General features: G+C 42.5%; 1 protein-coding gene across 1 annotated transcript in view; it reads left to right on the plus strand.

The window, feature by feature from the left end:
- Window positions 1-9,972: 9,972 nt before the first annotated feature.
- The window catches only part of CUNH7orf50 (chromosome unknown C7orf50 homolog), a 37,933-nt gene continuing 27,214 nt past the window's right edge, over window positions 9,973-20,691 (plus strand). Inside the window, exons 1-2 of the mRNA XM_018564492.1 lie at window positions 9,973-10,053; window positions 12,294-12,487. Of these exons, the coding sequence (XP_018419994.1) occupies window positions 9,973-10,053; window positions 12,294-12,487 (275 nt within the window). The remainder of the gene's footprint in view (window positions 10,054-12,293; window positions 12,488-20,691) is intronic.

Raw genomic sequence — 20,691 nt, forward strand, 5'->3', positions numbered from 1 at the left:
CAGTTTCCTGTGTAATACTTTCTGCACCACTGGCCCATTTTTTTCTAGGTCAATGACTCAGGCTAGTGAGATTAGGCAGCTTGCATTTTCAGCAGGTCATCAATGGCTGCCTCTGTGTTTCTCTCAGTGCGTGCTTACCTTGATAGAAGTCTACAAAGCGTTGGTTAGTGGCATCATCATACTGACCTGCTTAAGTTCAAACTAAATAGGTTTTGGCCCAGAAGCCTCTTTACATATTGTGCACATATGCATAGCATATTTGCACATCATGGCCGACTTACTTCCCAAAGTGCCCTCTTCCAGTAGTGGGACATCCGCACTTCCCCTTGTTGCTCCGTCACTGCCATCTTCACCCAGTCTTCTTTCAGAGTATTCAGCTGCCTCTATTGGCTAACGCTAGTGCATGCACATGGGGGTTACTGTGTCCTGGCACCCATGGCATGCCAAGATTGTACACTAAGCTGTACACTTGTGGCTGTCAGTATACAATTAGGAAATGTTGTTAGCAAGCAGGGAACGTGTTTTGTATTGCAGAAAAGACATACAGAGTCTGCTTTGCTGTAAAAACCTACTTGCTAGCAGTTTAACAGCAACGAAAAAAACTTTAGTTCTCTTTAAGAACATGCCTGATGCCTGCTAAGATTGTACTAAACAAAACAGCTGGATTCACATGAGTGTTTTGTACATTATCGGCTTTCCTGATATCGGCTCCCCCCTCCAATTAACTAAAGACGTTCTTTAGCTTTTGTTAGTGGTGAGGAAGACCTCAGATGAGTGCTGAATCACTGACTGATACAGACCTGTCTGATACGAGCGCAAGGTGTGCTGTAGCTCCCGGTGATGACTGTATACGTGAGCAATTGTGACATTTTATTTGCCAGATTTTCCATCATCATCCTCATCCATGTTCCTAATATCAGCAGATGGAATGTATCTGTCCAATCATTTATGTATACGCCATTATGGATGATAAAGCCATAGGCTGAAGCACCCTGAGATTAGGGGCACATTGCATTTTTAAAAAAAATTATATTAATTCATTGGTTTTATTTAACTAAATAAAATATTTTCCCATGTTTGTTATGCCAGTTTTGACTATTTTCAGACTGTTCTAACCCTTTTCTTAGAATTCAGCCTACAGTGTTCATTTTAAGTTGAAACTGTCACAAGCCTGTGTAAGTTAAGCTTGTGCCTACCCGCTTCGGAGCTATTCCATCAGTTCTTTAATGTGATGGGTATCCTCATTCACCATCAGGGACGTCACAGAGTCAGCGGCTTGACTCTTACAGGAAAAACCTATATTTGCATACTTTGACTGCCTAGATCTTTAGTTCTGCTCTCTGATGGGATGGTTTGTGGCACTGTATGTTGAGATATACTCCACTAGATATGAAACCACTGTTAAACATATTTAATAGAATGGCAAATAGAAACCCCACGGCTATAGCTGTAGGCTGAAGAAAATTCTAGCCCACTGAAGTGTGTGTTAGTCAGTTGAAGCATAGAAGGTGACTTAAATAGAACGAGACTTGTAATCTATTTTTAGCAACCACTAGTAATGAGTCATGTGATTTTCATCAACCGCCACCTATTAGAAAGCTAATTTCTGGGATTGTGGACCCCCTCCCTATACTACTATTGTAAAAAAGCTGTTTTACTTACCTAAATCTATGGTAATGTGAGGCACTGGTCTTTAATCTCCTATTTTCTGGACTGCACAAGAGGAGGGTCCTTCTTTTGGTCCCCATGTTGCATTAGCTGTCCAGCAGCAGGGTCCCCTCAGGCTGCAGAAAACTCACGTCACAATGAGCGTAGTAGTCAGCGTGGGCACAGATTGCAGTGCTGGATCACCAGTTTCACTCCTGAAAGAGGAGCCAGGTGGATTAGGGGGGGACCAAAGATGGGCTTTAAAAAAGGTGTAAGGTTCCTATGATTAAAGGAGAACTATGAGGTGAGTGCTTTTCATTCACCTCATAGTTCTAGCCGACCTGTGACAATTAGACTGTCACAGGTCGGCTCAGTAGATCGGGAGGTGAGCGAACACATACCGGCGTTCGCTCACCTCTCGATCCTGTCACTGCTCTCTGTCGTGACAGGGGAGGGGCTGGATTCCCCCCTCCCCGCTCCTATCCGCCAGCGCTGACTGGCAGAACGGACGGGGAAGGGGGCGGGTACAGCTGGCTCTGCCTCTGGATAGGCAGAGCCAGCTGTCAGTCACGCAGCTGGGCGGATCCAGACATAATTGTCGGGATCCGCTTCAGCTGCGGCGTCATATTATTCCGCGAGCAGCAGCTCGCGGTATACTGCGGCGCCGGGAGGACGCTAGTTTGTGTCCTCCCGTTACCCTAAGGAGAACTATGGGGAAAAGACTTAACCTCATTGTTCTCCTTTTAAGATCATTCAGCTTGTATTTTCCAGTTTGTAAATCAAGTAAAATTTAATGAGCGTAGTTTTCAAATATCTGTGCTTTGTTAATGTGTCCAGACAACCCTGTAAGTGTTACATTTCATATATTTTATTTCTATCATGTAGAAGGTCTTTAAAATTTGTGGGTTTTTTTTCTGCATACACTGAAGGAATATATACAGGAATATACAGTACCTATTGAATCTCTTTATTTGTTTGCATCATCTGGTTAGCAATTTAATGTATTAAAAGGAAAAGTCTTACACTTGAGCAATAGCCAAAGCATGCCAGCTATTACCTTTGTCAGCCTGAAAATCTTCCTCTGTATGTCAGTGCTGAACTGGTTTTACTTTGTTCCTTGGGCCTGACTTCCATCCGTGGCATGAAACCAGTTAGGCTGCTATACCCTTGTAAAGGGCATGTGTATTTTTTATGCATTTTAAATAAAAAACACATTATAACAAGCATCAAACCTAAAGTTGATCTGGGCTGAATAGTTGTGTTGGCGGAAACAGGCTTGTAGGTAAAAAGATAAAATATGTCACACTATCCTGAACTCATAATTGCTGAAACTCGTACTCAATGTTTTATTCTTGCAGCCCTTGTCAGCATCGTTATACTATCCGCCTACCACTTATATACACCCACGTCATTGCTAAATTAGGAAAGCTTAGTGTGTAATAATATGTTCAACTATATGACATTCCTGCCCTGAGTTCAAACTGAATTTGCGGCAACCTTGACAGTGGCAGATTAATGAATCACACTCTGTGTAAAAAACGTAAAATAAAATGTAATAGGCCCACACCTGTCTCTCAATTTTTATGTAGCAGGTCTGCCACGCTTAAATACTTTAAAGCCTCACGTCACTAGCAGTGACCCACAGTCAGTGGGTGGAATTAATTTGTTAAAGAATGTATTTACATACAACATAATTGAAATGCATGAAGTGTAAAATTAGTTTAATAGGACCAGGTTTTTCTGGATGAGTTGGGTTGTAGAACTGGCAGGTTTACCTGTATGGAAACCATAAATCTATGCAGCATACTTACTCTAATTTCCATCCTGTCATTTAACTTGCAAGCTGGTTTTGCTTATAACTAAATCTCTATATTTGGCGATATTATAAAAGCCTAAATTATGCTGAATCTGAGCCTCAGAATTGGCATGCCATGTGTTCCCTGGTTTCTGTTTTCTGAGTGCTGTCCTCTCTCAGGATCTTCTACAGCCTTTATGACACACATTGGTGCAGGAGAGATAGATTGTATATTACAGAATCATGTGGCAAGATGCTGGAAGTACTGAAAATGCAAGATTCGCTTGTCTTTTATATCCCTTCCCCCATGTAAAAACAATGAGTTAAATGCAAAAAGGCAATTGAAATTGAACTTTATGAGAAAAATACTCTCACATTACACCCTGGCTTCTGCCCTCTGTGCCAAGCAAAGGGTGATGACACTGACCTTTCAAGTGGGATGTTGCAGAAAAACCCCAAGTTCTACTCACAAGATGTTCCTGCACAGTGTTGGATTATCTTCCCGTGGAATTTGGAATCCTCAACCGTCTTCAGATTCCACTATAAACTTTTAAGATTGGAAAAGCACATTAATATGATAAAGGTACTATCTCAGATATATGTATGCAGAAGGATCCATCAGCAAACATAAGAAGAAGGAAAGTCAGTATCAATTCAATTTCATTGTACAAAGTTAAAAACCAGCCACAGTTGCTAGGAGTTGTATATAAGTAAAATGACATCACTTTAAATGGTATTTTAGGCAAATATTGAGAATTGCTAACAAGAAAACAGAGTATAGAATATAAGATCAGTAAGGACAAAGGAGTCTATTCTCATATGACAGATTTATGCTAGGAGCACACGGCTTCCTGGATAAAGAATCCATGGATGTTCCATTCTTTGTGCAACTTGTAATGTTGACCCATTCTGTATGTTTATAATATCTCAAACATGTTCACATTAGAGGTGAGGAGATTAAGGGGGGATATGATTTCCATGTACAAAATGTTTAATGGTGGTAGCAACATTAGCGATAAACTGTTTAAAATTAACTCCGTTACAAAAACTAGAGGCCATAACCTAAAATTGGTGGAAAAAAAATTCCAGCACAAGGTGCGAAGGGGGTTCTTCACAGTAAGATCAGTTAGGGTCTGGAACTCACTGCCACAGGCGGTGATTTCAGCAAATAATGTGGAATTGTTCAAGAAACTTTTGGACGATTTCTTAAGGGACCGTAATATACAGGGGTACGGGTACTCCTAGAATGAGATCCTAATAGGTTGGACTTGATGGACTAATGTCTTTATTCAACCTCAAATACTATGTAACTATGTAACTATGCATGAGGGGAATTTTTCAAAATCTGGAGCAGTTGTATATACTAACCAATCAGCTTCTCTGCACAGTTTGTTCAGTTAAGTTTTGAAAATGAGAGAGATAAGCTAATTAGATGCCATGCACAGCTGCTCCAGATTTTGTCTGCTCCAGTTTTGGTAAATTCCCCTAATTGTGTATTAACATTCCATATAACTTCAAGAACATTATTTGTCTATTTTCTGGCAATCTGTAATCTGACAGCAAAAAGTATACGCATGATTAATGTTCTGAGCATGGGAAGGACCTTTTCTATTCCAAGGTGGGCAAACGTTGGTGTAGAAGATATCGAGAAACCAGTAGCTCCCTACATTTTTACTTGTGGAAAAAGCATGAAGGAGGGTGGCACTGCCTCTCTATAGCACAGGTTACAAGGGAAGACCGAAAGACGGATGCTATATGATTAAGCGCAAGTATGCGTGTTATGGATTTTGTCTTTGGATTAAGAAATATGCTGATTAATGAATTAAAAATGACACACTGATCTTCAATAGATACAGGAGTTGCACATTTTCTTATAGTTCCAATAGAAGACAGAAGATGTTGCTAATTTATATGGCATGGGGCACCAGTGGAACTTAATTTTTATGATAATGCCCAGTGGTTGAGGTTTTGAGGTTGGATCTCATTGCTCAGGTATTGTAATGGGTAAAATGTTTTCTTCCAGCGCAGTAAAGGTACAGATTTAAGAAAGGTCAGTTTGGAATGTAAGAAGTAATAGAATAAGGTAATACTTTTTGTTAGGGGAGAGAGTGGTAAGAAAGCACCAGGATAGCATTGGTACTGATATCTGTGGATGACTATTGTGTTGTTCAAAGTAAGCTATACTTAAGTACTCCTGCTTGGGTAAAATAACATCTGACAACAAAAATAAGAATGGGGTTAGTTTTGTGGTTGTGACATCAGGTAAGATAATTTTTGTACAAGTCATTCTGAATTGAGAAAGCTGGTCGGAGGACCAGCGAAACGTCTTCAAGAAAAATACAGCAAGTCCAGTTGCCTTGATTTATTCTTTACAGATCTCTCATGATTTGATACCAACGTTGCTGTTACTGAGCGTGTATTTTCATTCCACTTATATTATTGGGCTTTTGTGTTCCACAAAGGTTTCCATTAATGTTTCTGCCTGCGTATACTTACATTTGGTGCTCACACGTGCTACTGTAATTGTACTGCATTTGTTATTTTTGAAATCTTTAATAAATACTGTTTGACCAAAATCTCCACACATTACATTTGTTTAAAAAGTAGAATTGTCTGTATTTGGGGATATGAACATTTCCCAGAGTGTAGAGAACATTATCTATATTGCAGATTAGAATAGTATATCTGCCCACTGTGTCCAAAACTGTCATCAAAGAATTATAAGGGAGTGTGTTCTTGATGGCGATCATGACTACTCTTTTTTTCAAGGCAGTACTGGCTAGATCACAGCAGGACAAATCCCGCATCATCATGGAAACGAAAAAATGCCGTCTGGTGACCTGGTCCTTGAAGTCTCTCTATGCGGCCTCATTGACCTCGATTTCATTAGTCACTACTAGGTGTATGGAGTAAAAATGGCAGATGATCAACACATCAAGTGCTACCTCATTTGTTTGTGTGTGTCTTGGTGTGAGTGTATCTTTGTGTGGTTGAATGTCTAAACACAAGGCAATTGTTATTATGTGTTACTCATTTACATGTGTGTGGGCATGTAGGGGACACTGCATCAGTTGCATTTTTGTTCACAGGGGAATCTATGCATCAGTTATGTGTTTGTGCATGTAGGGTACACTATGCATCACTTATGTGTGTGTGCACACGCAGGGGACACTGCTTCGGTTACTTGTGTGTGCACAAAGGACATATGCATCATTTACCTGTGTGCACCCCGAGGACACTATGCAGCACTGATGCATATGTCCTCTGTGGGACACTATGCAGCAGATACCTGTGTGCATCAGATACATGTGTGCGCAGGGGACACTATGCGTCGTATCAAAGTATACAGGGGAGTCAATATCACAAGCTATTGAATAACTTCACTGATCAGTAGAACAAGAGGAGACAGATAAACACCATTAGAATTTGAATAGACAGCTTGAGCCTGGAGATGGAAGGATCTCACACTTTCTAGGATCTTGGGCAGATAAGAGTGGACATCTGTGTCCCCCCAGCAGGAGACAAGGGCTGCTATACACTGGGTAATGTTTGTCCTTTTCATAGATCAGAGGAATGTATGTTTCATCTCTAATAAAAATCCAACTTATCAGTCATAGGGAGATGAAACTGATTCCCTCTGATAGTACATATTACGAGCTGCATGCCCATATAAAATTGTAAGTTTTGGGTCTATACAATCATCTAGAGACCGACAAAATAATTATATGGGACCTGCTTGAGGTAGCCATGCAATAAGTGGACTTGTTGTGATTGGGCTGATGTGCTTGTGTCGGAAATCCTAACCTCAGTCCAGGCATCAGAACCGGCGGGCCCAAATAACCTATGGCCACTTTAGAGGGCAAAACATCTCCCTGCAGGTAGGGTGACACCTACTGAGGTGATTGGTCAAAGGGCTAGAGTCCGTCCCCCATCCATATCCCAAACTGGGTAGCCTGAATTATAAACATTGTATCCAAAGACACAGCGTTTACAGATGTCCGGCGTTCTCCCACCAGCAGGATAAACAATATTTCCCACTGGCAAAGCTTTTTTTTTTCCTCCTATTTTATTTTATAACCAATAACCAAAGTTTTTGTATTTCATTTTCTTTTTACTTTTTGTACATATGTCTTATGCACTGCCCACCTAGGAATATTAAACTATAAAATTAGTAAGTGGCCCCATGTGTAATAAACTACAAGGCGCACTTATGGAGAGATTGGTCATTGTTATCAGTGTCTGTACACACTGTTGTATCCTTACTGTTAATCTATATGAAATTACCTTGTGTGATTGCAGATCTGCCAGACAGGTATCTGTGTGTGTTTGGTTTCCTAGCAGACCAGTAAGGGACAAACTGCAGGTGGTGGCAGACTACAGTAAGTTGTGTGGAGGAATCGCAGAAGTGTGTAGTAATCACTTGGCTGCTGCACAGCCCACAGGCCCCGTTCACATTGAGCGATTTATCGCGCGGTAACGATATCGCTCTCCAATGCTTCTCAATGGGGCAAATGGTCCTGCTGTCGCGGGTCGTGTGTTGCTACAGCAGGACCCTTTTTGGAGCGGATTTAGCCACGATTCAAGCTTGCTCAATGCAAGCATTTGCGCAATATCGTGCGACAAATCACGCGATATCGCGCAAAATGCAAATCGTGCGACAATCGCGCGATTTGCGAACCGCTCAATGTGAACAGGGCCTTAGAGTGCACCAGATTGCATGTAAGATTTGTATCTGTGTGTGTGTTCAGCAAGCTAATTTTGGGTGAGTCGCCTTCCAGTGGCAGGCAGTGGTATTACATGTTGTGACAATTGTTTCACAGGAGTGTTTTATCAGCCCAAAGTAAGTGTCCTCCCTGCCTCCTCATCCGTCAAACAATGACCCCGCTCCAGTTAACGAGTCACCATCGGTGGGCCCGTCCCGTGAGACTATGCATCAGATACATGTGTGTGTGTCTGCGCAAGGGACACCATGCATCGGATACACTTATGTCTGTGCACACTGGGAATTATGTATCAGTTACATGTGTGCGTAGGGAACACTATGCATTAGGCACATACAGTTTCTGTGGGGATAGTGTATGGATCTGTAACGTGCATGTATCAGGTGTGTGTGTGCATTTACTATTAAGAAACTATGTTTAAATGTCCAAAGAAAAAGGACAATAGTGATCAGGATTTGTATGGGTCTGGTTTACACGCACACTTTACTAAGTGGTTGTAAATGTGTGTAAACATGTCAGTTAAATAACATAGGGAAATGCAGATCGCCATGGCAACTGGCTATATTTTGTTGGCTCCTATGTCTCAGCGAGATTTGTCCAGCCTGGGCTGGATACTGTAGATGTGTCTTTGTGTGCTATTTTCAGGGTCCTGTGAATATTCAAATTAATTTCCTGAGTGCTTGATATATCACATTGAGTGAGCTTAGCGTCTTTCCACAACATGGATCTTTATGTAGGGATTGTTCCATTAGCAGTCATTGATGTCATTTGAAATTCCAAGTTGGAGAATGAAAGACATTCTGAAAGTTTAGGGTTGCTGTGATTCAGAATTGGGATTGTAAAGGCGGAAGTCCCTACTGAAGATATTTCCCAAGGTTTGATATAGACTATAATAAGAGAAGGATATATAAATCACATATCCAATAAGAGAAGAGGGAAATGTAGCGTACCAGGACAGACTGTGTTGAGTTGTTCATGGAAGGGATGTAGAGCGTTCATCTCCTGCAGAGGAGAAAGGTTAACACACAAACATCTGCGAATGAGAAGAGTAAAAACAGCTTGCGCGGTGCTAGAAGTAAAAAAGGGAACATTTCAAACAATGAAACCAGGATGGTATAATACCAGGGTTATTCTTGGGGAAAACATCATGGAAGTAAAATGTGACTGTTCAGTTGAATTTAGTTCAAGGCATGCCGGAGCATATCTTGTGGCGCTGATGAGTAGCTAACAGAAGGGTCTTAAGTGTCCCAACCGTTTTTCTTAGATTTGGGTGTGCTTTTTCCACTCCCATTTGGTGTAATTGTGATGTCAGGAGGCAACAGGAAGAATTACCCAATTTTTGTAGTAGTAATGCCAGGCCACCTTCCGCTATTTAATAATGTAAGTTTTGCCATTGCACATCGCAATACGTTTGACAGGGTAACCCCAGAGATAGGGGATTCTGTTGGCGCAGAAAGACTTCCTTTTTCCTGAGCAGGAATGTGTGCTGAGACAGGTTGGCATGCAAACTAATGCCTGTGAGTTGGTATGAGATTTTCTGAATATGTCTAGAGGTTTTCTCACAGGATAGAAATAAATATGTGCCAGGATATCTCTGGGTAGCTTACCTGGAAGGTGAGAGGGCTTTGGTATTCCATGCATGCCATCTACAATTAGCTCACTGGTTTTGAAGGCAGGGAGTACCTCCGCGAGCAAGGGTTGTTGTCTGTGGCCCTGTGTCCAAGCTGTTGCTGGGGTATCTCTTTCTGTAGAGGAGCAGCTGGATGGTGAGGCCTGGGATCTGCCTTACTGCCATCTTGGATGGGCCGCATGTCTGACAGAGGAAAGGATTCTGTGAGTTTTCTGGGCCGTTCCCGCTCCTTTCTCTTTTGGGACATGGTAGAGTTGCAGGTAACCGACAAACTTGGCAGGTGGGTGGTTGTCCAAGCCCCTTGTGTTCTGCTCGAGCGTGAATCTGTGCAGGGAGTTTAGCAAAAACACAGCCTTTTCAGCAGAAGGAAGTTGGCCATGCCCCCAATGTTTGCTTTTTTATTTAAAGAAGAACCCCAGAAAGAAAGTTTTATGATCTGCTGTGTAGCAAATATTTGTAATGAGGTGTATGCCCCTGTCTGGATCGCTGGCTATTATTTACAATTTACACTTTTATTCATACTCGGAAGTTTCACTTTTCCTATACTTCTGGCAATCCAACAAACAAGCTGCAATGTTGTTCTCTGTCCCTCCTCTCGTCCATTCACAGAACATTTTGTTTTCTGTGAACGCATTCACAAAATAAAAGGCACTCTGTGAATGGACAGGGGAGAGGAGGGGAAGCCAGTGTGGCTTGTGTGTAAGAGAGCTGCAGCTCTCCTGCCGAAGCACCTGAAGCATAGGGAAAGCTATACTTCCCAACGGAATCCTTGTTGTCTTTCAGATGCTCCTGGGAATTGCCAGACAATCCAAATAGTAATTTATATATTTATTCTGTGAAACCTTCATTTTCTAGAGCATATGTATGTTTGTTGAGACTTTGGGCCTTATTTATCAAACTTTTTGGTGGTAGCATTGTTTTTTTTTCCCCAATTTATTCAGATTTTTTTCCGACAATCAACAATAATAATTTACAACCACATAATTAATAATGTAATTTACAACAACATAATTATACATCCACATACATACAACTCACATTTAAGACACTGCTGTTTTTGCAATTTAGTCCATATTTTAACATTTACATTTCATGGTCAACCCTGAACGGTCTTCATATTATATTTACCAAATCTTAAATTAACTTCCCACATAGCCTATCTAACTTGCTTCACCCTCCCCGTTTATATCGTGATATTGTCTACCTCCGTATTTAGTGTTCCATATTAATTAATTTTGTATATTATTTAGGTGTTTACTCCCATATTATGTCAAAACAACAATAACAAAAAAAACTCCCTACTACATATTTATAGTGTATATTTTATAACATACCATATACTCTAGATATAAACCCTTTTTTATAGTTAGATTTTGCTACTATATGTACCGGCAGGGTATTCATAAGGCTCAACGGACATATTCGGCGCTGAGCCTCTAAGGCATGTCGTAATTGCAAGAATTTAAATAAATGAGAGTTGGGGATACCAAACTCTTCCCTCAGAGTTCGAAATGTCTTCAGGTCATCACCTTCCATCAATTGTTTAACATATTGTAAACCTTTATCCATCCAGGTATCAATGTCTGTCAACTTGTCAGCCAACTCAATCAATTCCAGATTGTACCAAATAGGTGTAAGGGAAGTACACCCCTCATGTCCCAGGACCTCCTTCATAACTTTCCATACCCTGGCCCAGTGGTGTATTTATGCTTGCCTGCTCGTGGAGGGCGGCTTGCCTGCTTGTGAAGAGGACGGATGGAGCCGGACAGCGCAGCCGACGGATGGGATTGTGACTCGAGAACGAAAAGCAGCCGGCGGCCACTTAATCGATCTCACTGCTTCCTGGGTCACAGCGGCTCTGTGACCCAGGAAGCAGTGAGATCGAGTAAGTGGCCGCCGGCTGCTTTTCGTTTTCTGAGTCACGATCCCATCCGTCGGCTGCGCTGTCCGGCTCCATCCGTCCTCCCACTCTCTTCACAAGCAGGCAAGCCGCCCTCCACTCCTACACACAGACGGGCTCCAGCTCTCCCCTCCTCTTCACAACATAGGCGTTTGACTACGGCCGCCCCCCAGTAAGGTGCCGCCCTAGGCAAACGCCTACTTTGCCTCGCGGTAAATACGCCCCTGCCCTGGCCATCAAGGAAAATGTACAATATACCGACCGTGTAGAAATAATACGTGCTTCTAACTTCTAACTGTGATATAATAGAGTATCTAGAGAATACCGAAAGTATAATTGCCTGGGCCGGATCTTCCCATATTTTTCCCCCCATCCCGCCATTTGTTGTAATTGTGCTGCTAAAAAGTACATTCTTGGGTGGGGAATGGCAATTGCCCCCCCATTATTCGGTAACTGCAGGGTTGTTAATGCTATTTGTGAATGTTGTGGTAGCATTGTTTGATAAAAAAAGAACTGACATTCTGATAAGAAAGTCTTGTTGTATAGTAGTCCTGAACCTCATGATGACGGTTATGATTAACAGGTGCCATTCTATTACAGGAGGAAGAGCAGGACAATTTGGACATAGAGGACCTTACTTCAGAGGAGCTTAGGGTTCTGGAAAGAAAATTAAAAAAGGAGCGCAAGAAGGAGGAGAAGAGGATTAAAAAGGAGAAAGAAGGTCTTGTTGAAGAGAAAAAAGAAGAGCCGCAAAAGCCTTCTGCAGCAGAACTTGCATTGAAGTACTTGGAAGGGTGAGTTGTCCAAAAGCTGTGGATATTGATAGAGGAAACAGCCTTTGTCTATAGAATCATGTCCATAAACCAAACGACATATAGTGGGGTTTCAGCCCCTAAGGATAGAGCTTTATGGCCTTAACATTATAGAATCATGTCAAACCACCTAAATCATATAGGCAGCTTTCATTCTTTTTGTGAAATAAGATAGACAGCCGTTCAGATCAGTTTAAAACTAGCAAAAAGGAAAGATACATATTGGTTAGTAAAAAGAAATACAAAAGTTACCCAGCACATACTCCAGTTGAAAAGCACAAAAACAAAACAAAATGTGGTCCCAAACTCAAAAATACATGGATTACCAACTTTTGGTTATATATAGCCAGGGCTTGAAAAATTTGATGGTGTCTCACCAGTCAGTCAACAATTTCACCAGTCAACATGACCGGACTATAGCCTTCCAATTTATGTTAACATTTTTTGGGGACAGATAGAGCTTTCTTTTGGAGGTATATAATCACCATGGGGGGGGTGTTATTTTTTTTAACTATATAATGAAAAAAATACCATAAATGTAAAAAAAAAACAAAGTTACCCTACGTTATGTTATAAAACAATTATTCTTACCCATATTTTTAGTAAAACATAAAACTCAGTGTCACGTCGGGTAAATAGACACCAAACATGTCAAGCCTTAAAATTGCGTGCGCCCACAAAAGCACAAAAAACGCCCATAGGCGACGATTAAAACGCTTTTACTGCTCATCAGTTTAGTATTATCAGTTATTAATGTCTCAAAAATTATTGATCTCACTCCGACGTTTGCGGCGATATGTAACATGTGCGGCACAATAGGCGCAATCGTTTTCGCACTTAGGCGCACCCGACTCACATCTGCGTGTGTATGTGGGGGGCAGGGACTTAAAAATTTTTTTTTCTTGTTATGCTTTATTTTTTTAATGATTCTTTAATTTTTACACAGCTTTATTGCTATTACATGGGGGGCTAAGAAGCCCCCTATGTAATAGCCAATTTACATGACAGGTCCTCTTTATGGAGACATCAGGGGTCTCCAAGACCCCTAATGTCACCTAGGGACCCCCAGAGAAGCTGATGAAGCAGAGATCGGCTTCATCAGCTTCTCTAGCTGGAGAGTGACACTGAATGCAGGAAGTGATGTATTCTACATCACTTCCTGCATTCGGGGACTGAGAGGAGATCAAAGGGAGTTTGTATACTGAACTCCCTTTGATCTCCTGTCACAGAGCCGTGCCGGTCCCGGCCCCATCGGGCACAGCGGATCTCGGAATCGGCAACGGCAGTGACAGCTGCTAATACAAGCGATCGAGCGTCTCTAGAGACACCCGATCGCTTGAATGTAAAGCTCCCGGCCGGCTGTGTAATTACAACGGCCGGCCGGGAAGCTGCTCGTCGGGCTCCACCGTCCTCTCGTCACAGACGAGTGGATTTTTCAAGCCCTGTATAATAGCAATAAAAACGACAACACCCAACATATGTCTCAACCCAAAACCATAAGAAAATTAAATTATTGTATTTTGGATCAATAACCAATCAATAAACAAAATGACCCAATTGTAGCATAGAATGTGTATAAATCTTTATTATATCATATATAAAACACACCTAAAAGCATGCAGAAACTTGCATGCCCTGGGGACTAGTAGGACTAGACTAGTATGAGACCCTCACCTGCATAAAATATTAGTTTGTATGCAACATGTCATAAGCTATACCATCACAAAGGGCATTGACACCCCAGAACATGTCAGATTGTCATACTGCAGCCAGGGCCGGATTTACTCTCTCTGCTGCCCCAAGGCCAGGTTCCTCAATATAAATGGAATACAATCTGTGATTACTCTCTTAATATATGTAATGCAGTCATAAGAATTGGCAATACTGTGTGCATGTAGGATCCATACACAACATTAAATATTGTAACCCCAGTTGCAGGTACGCAACCACCGCGATGTGATGGATTATACGCAATTGCATTTGTATGCACAACCACTGCATTAACAAAATGTATGAGGGCAAATCTGAGTGCAGTAATGCACAATTGTATGTAAATGCACAAGTGCCACAAAGGTTGGTGATCCACTCTGATGTTCCTACTTTATATAACAAGGCAATAACTGAGAAGAGGCAAACATATTAAGAGGCTGGGCTCTGGTGGGCTGCTGTACCATTAAGAAGTCCCTAAATGAGCTCTGGGTCAGACTGTCTTCTGAACCTCTCCAGCCGGCACACAACTCCTGCAGGTTGAGGATCTCCTCCTAAAGCGATGCAGTGAATATTGGATTTCAGCCTGACCACCCCAGCACCTCTCTGAAGGTCAAGCCGGCCACTCACCACTCGCTTTGAGTATCCTACTAACTGCTTAACACCGGTTTAGTGTTTAGCGTTGGGTTTTGTTCCCTTAAAGGTCCCTACCCACTTTTTTCTTTGTATGACGTTGCTATTATTGACAAGATGCCTTACACTAAAAAAGCAGGTCACTACTTGATAGCAGGAGACTTCCCTATGCAGACCTTAGGTCTCTGTTTAAGTTTGTAAGCGCATGGGCAGGCTCACTTTGTGACACATGATGGTCCTCTTACATATTACCTGTTCCTGCAGATTAACTGTGCGCTCATTGAAGCCTTCAGGTGTCCTGCAGCTAGTTATCTTAGTGTTGAGACTTTCTCCTCTGTAATAGATGTTTAGACTTTTCAGACCATCCCGCAGTCTGACCAGTATGGTCATAGGAAGTACCCTCCTCCTTTGTATTGGCCACTCCTGAGTAAGAAGAAGTGTTTTTGGAGTGCACACCTCTGAGATGGAATCTCTCCCATCATGGAAGAAGCAGTTGGCGCCTCTCCTGTGCTGGCAAAAGGAAAAATGTTCAAGTTTAATACAGGTTGTAATTGAAACTTACAAGTCGGAGGACCCAGTTGCTCCTTTTCCAGGAAGGTGCTGCTCTGGGCATCTAAAAAACAAAATGTAAGATTTCTCCGTATCATCCCTATTTAATAATTTTTATCCTGTTTCTGCAGTATGTCATACAAGGTCTACGTCCGGGGGGATCCATCTTGACATTTTTCATAACACTGGAAGAAACACACAGAGGGGAATTTATCAAAACTGGAGCAGACAAAATCTGGAACTCATAGTTCTAGCCGACCTGTGACAATGAAACTGTCACAGGTCGGGTCAGTAGATCGGGAGGTGAGCGAGCACATACCGACGTTCGCTCACCTCTCGATCCTGTCACGGCTCTCTGCCGTGACAGGGGAGGGGCTGGATTCCCCCCGCTCCGATCCGCCAGCGCTGACTGGCAGAACGGACGGGGGAGGGGGCGTGTACAGCTGGCTCTGCCTCTAGATAGGCAGAGCCAGCTGTCAGTCACGTAGCTGGGCGGATCCAGACATAATTGTCGTGATCCGCTGCGGCGTTGGCGGTATACTGTGGCGTCTCAGTATACTGAGCTTAGGACGCTAGTTTGTGTCCTCCCGTTACCCTAAGGAGAACTATGGGGAAAAGCCTTAACCCCATAGTTCTCCTTTAACTGAACAAACTGAAGAGAGAACCTGATTGGTTGCCATGGGCAACAGCTACAGATTTGTCTGCTCCAGTTTTGATAAATTCCCCTCACATACTCTACCACAAAAAAAAGAAAACCCACTGGATTCTTAGTACACACTTATGCAGACCATCCACCTATATATGAAATATCACTTCTGGGTTTTTTGTAACAGCTGATCTGGTTACAACAAAGGCTATAAAATGAAAGAAGGCTTTGCTCATTTGCTCTGGGAACACACAGACACTTTCCTGACAGTTGTTATAAATGAAGAAAATGAATAAACAAAAATTTAGCAGACTGAAGTCAATAAGGCAGGTACAATTGGGTTTTTTTACATTAAAATTCCTGAATTGTGTTGGTTGGGCTGTAAACCCCCCAAACCAGGAAAGTTTGACAAATGTAAACCATCTGCTGAGCGTTGTTTTTTTTTTAGGATATTTTAGACATCAGTATGAATTGCACAATAAGCTTGAAGATAATAGGTTACTATATAAAGACAATCTCTTGCTGCGCTATGACAGGCATGACTTAGGAGCATGCACCGAATCTCAGCGGTCCCTTATCATGCTTGGAGGTAGTGGTGAGGAAGTGTACGGAATGTACTTTTTAGGCTGAATTCCGAAATTCCTTTATAAGTCCTGAAAGATGACAAACTTCTTTCATATCTAGAAAACAGCTGGGATTCCTCACTGTTCTTTTCAAGCCCTTTAAGCACGGTAGACCATCTGTTTTGTGTTTGTGCACTGGAAACAAAGCTTTGGCTTTTATGCTCTATCCGGTTAAACAAATATAGGAATTATTATAATTACTATAACCTCTATTAAAGAGAAGGGAACTTTTGATTTTGATATTACTATCAGTTGGAGTTTACAAGTTTTTTGTATTTTGAAGGCAGCTATCACAAACCTTATGGGACCCTTATAGGAGAACTATGGGGTCAGTGTTTTTCCCCATAGTTCTCCTTAGGGTAACGGGAGGACACAAACTAGCGTCCTCCCGTTACCCTAAGCTCAGTATACCGCGAGCTACAGCTCACGGTATACTGAGACGCCGCAGCAGGAGCGGATCCCGACTTAGATGACGGGATCCGCCCAGCTGCGTGAGTGACAGCTCGCTCTGCCTATCTAGAGGCAGAGCCAGCTGTACCCGCCCCCTCCCCCGTCCGTTCCGTCAGCCAGCGCTGGCAGATCGGAGCGGGGAGAGGGGAATCCAGCCCCTCCCCCTGTCACGGCAGAAAGCCGTGACAGGATCGAGAGGTGAGCGAACCCGGTATGTGTTCGCTCACCTCCCGATCTACTGAGCCAACCTGTGACAGTCTCATTGTCACAGGTCGGCTAGAACTATGAGGTGAGTGAAAAGCACTCACCTCATAGTTCTCCTTTAAGGTGACCTTGCTGCCTGTGATGTTTGAGGGGCCCTCTCTTCCCTGAATTGCCAGCCTCGGAATACAATTTCTGTGCATAAGAAGGCTTTAATTTTCCCATACTGGTATTTCCCAGACTTAATTCTGTTTATCTCTGTCAAGCCTTTGCCATGTGTAAAGGTACCCATAGACATGTAATGACATTGTGACATAATTGGAGTCTTATGTCCATTGGAGCCCACACATACTGCTGGGTAAGGATTCTTGTGGAAGATAACAATTGGATAGGTCAGAAAACCTACATGGTGATAGCTGTTCATTTTAATGGTGCAACTTCAGTAGTCACTGTCTACACAGGAGATAACATGGCTACTCAGCAGACGTTTCTTAGACTTATCAGATGCTTTTCAAATGCTGAAACCAAATAGAGTGTACTGAGCAGAATGACTAAATACATGCAGTGAGTTGGAGTTGTGCCACATCAGAGTATATATTGCCTAAAATGTCTTGTCCTGTTTGATGTTGTGGGCCTTTTCATTTTGATTGGCTGTTACTAATATTTGTCTGGAGGCAGCAATGGTTGAGTATCTACAGCATATACTGTATATGAGGCATTATACTGCGCAATATATCCTTTCTGCCTTCTATTTTAGTTGAGGGGATAATATGTAAGAGAGTAGGGGTCAGGCCTCTACGGGGGACCTGCAGGACAAGAATCCTCTTTTTTGCCCCATATGTCGTACTTTGATGCAAGGGGAGCCATTCTGCAATCATCTGTGGTATCACACCTGTCCTCTCCCACCCTCTGGTCATCTGGGGCCAACTACATCCCTAGATTTCCCGGTGGCCATGTTGGAGTGGTTCATTTCTGGGTGGAATGTGTAATCACATATAACCTGCTAAAAATATATATGGTGTCATTGCTTTTTAAGTCAGGCAGTGTCCCTGCAGTGTCTGACACGCCAGTGACTTTTGGGACGAACAGGCCAAAGCATCCCGCAAAAGTTTTCCTGTACCTCTCCTATTTAAATCATTTTTTCTAGAAGAAGTGGAAGCGACCATCTTGCCTGTTTATTATGCCCAAGGACATTTTGGTGTTTTATCCCATTGAGAATAATTTGTGTCACTCACAAACCCAAACAGAGTGGTCAAAAGTCTTGCACAAGGGTTTAGAGCAGAAACATATTTTTGTGGCAGAGCGGCTAGTGGTCATCTACTGTGTTTTTTAATGTTGATCGGATGACATAATGTCTATGAAGGCTATAAGGATATGCACTTCACAGGGGATCAACTGTTTGGTGTGTCGCTAGATGGAATCAACAATCTTACCAAAGGAGAGAGTACCTTCTTGCCTCAGCTAAGAAAGGCAAGGAATTATGTTGCTAGTCTAAACCTACTTTTCAGCCCATTTGCTATTTTTGTCATTTGTAAGACAATTTTGACAGGGGACCTAAGTACCCCAAGCCTGCTACCTCCGCAGGAGGCAAATTGTCCCAGGCAGTCCAAGCCAACCAAAAGAAGCCTTCCCCCGCCAGAAGTCCGGTCCAGCTCAAGGTGGGTGTAAGACTTCTGGCATTCACAGTCTACTGGTTAGTCTATTTGTCAGACAAATTGGTGGTTCACAAATTGGTAGCCTCAGGGTCCCAGGGGGTTTTATTCAAATCTCTTTACAGTGCCCAACCAGAGCAAAATGTGTCTTGTTCAAGGCTTAAAGAAGAACTCCAGGAAATATTTGTATTAATCCTTGGAGTGGGGATACCTCCCACTGTAAGGGTTAACTGCTCATTTTTGTCTAGGTTAAACAAATAAAAGTTATACTCACCTGAAGCCTGGAGCCGGCTTGTTCTTAGACTGTTTCTTCCAGCCTCTCTCCCCCTCCTCTGCAGCGGCCTAAGGTCCTGTAAATAATCACGTTCTATACACTGTGTATAGATGTGAGAATGCAGAGGAACATTCCAATGCTGCAGCGCAGAAGGAGACAGGCTGGAGGGAGAGCTGTGACAGCTGGCTGGCACGGGGCTTCAGGTGAGTAGCAGCATCAGCCAATGCCAGTTTTGGGCATAAAGTTTTTAAAGTGGCATTTTTCTTTAGAACAGTTAGTCTGATTTTCCGTTCTGTTATTTTGCCCACTTTGTTGTGGCTCTGCTTTGGGGGTGTCACTGTTGGTAATTATTTAAAATAGAGCTGTAGTCACCAATCAATGAAAGAGATTTTTATTTTAACTCACTGCAAAATACTTTTCCCTGTGTTCATTGGAGGACACAGCACTCACCCCGCGGCTTGCTGCTGCCGGTATGTGCAGATACATTTATTATTGTTTTTTGTGCTGCTATGCTATGTAATTGAATTGTCCACAGCTGTGAAGGGAGTTTTGGCCAACAATAGGGACCTTTCCACAGGCTGAGTTTTACACCTGCAGGTGGTGATATACCCAGTCGGTAATTATTTAAAGCAGAGCTGTGTCCCCCAATGAATGCAGAGGAAAGGATTTTACGTTGACTACAAAAATCCTGTTTTTTGTAACAGATTCCCCTGCCTTCTCATCGCATTGCTTCCATGCTTTGGCAGACTGCTCAGATATAGCCATAGAGAGTGCCTGAGAAACTGCCCACATGTTACAAGAGACTGCTAGATGGAATGCTCCTATGTACATAGCGAGTTGTCGTTAGGAGCACCTTCTTAAATTGACCGGGCTAATCTGTGTACCACATAGCCAGTCTGTGGGAGCCAGAACTATTGTTGGTTGGTGATCAAATACTTATTTTACTCACTGAACTGTAACTCAATTTATAACATTTGTATCATGTGTTATTTCTGGATTTTTGGTTGATATTCTGTCTCCTATCATTTAAAATACACATATGATACACCAAGTATAGACCTTTCATTTCTTTGTAAGTGGGCAAACTTACAAAATCTGCAGGGGATCAAATAATGATTTTCCACACTGTATGCAAAAACATTTAAAAAAAATAGGTTACCAAAAAGGTAAAAACATACTTGGGTCTCCGCCGCTCGCTCCCGTCTGAAGATCTGAAACTTCTCGAACGGCCGTGCAGGATGATGGGGCGGGCGCATGAGCAGTAGAGATCTTTTGTGGGGAGAAGAGAAGCGACACAGAGGAGGTGATTGCACGCAGCCGGAAGCGTGCACGTCGGACAGACACCGATGGATTAGATGCCGGCACCAGCGCTGGAGGGATTGCTGAATACAAGTGGAAGGAAGAAGATGATCGGATCAAGAGGCATCATTTAAGGTAAGTGCTTAAAGCAG

The sequence above is a fragment of the Nanorana parkeri genome, unplaced genomic scaffold, assembly GCF_000935625.1.
Source record: "Nanorana parkeri isolate BGI_ZX_2015 unplaced genomic scaffold, ASM93562v1 scaffold3, whole genome shotgun sequence".
In the NCBI taxonomy this organism is placed as follows: Eukaryota; Metazoa; Chordata; class Amphibia; order Anura; family Dicroglossidae; genus Nanorana; species Nanorana parkeri.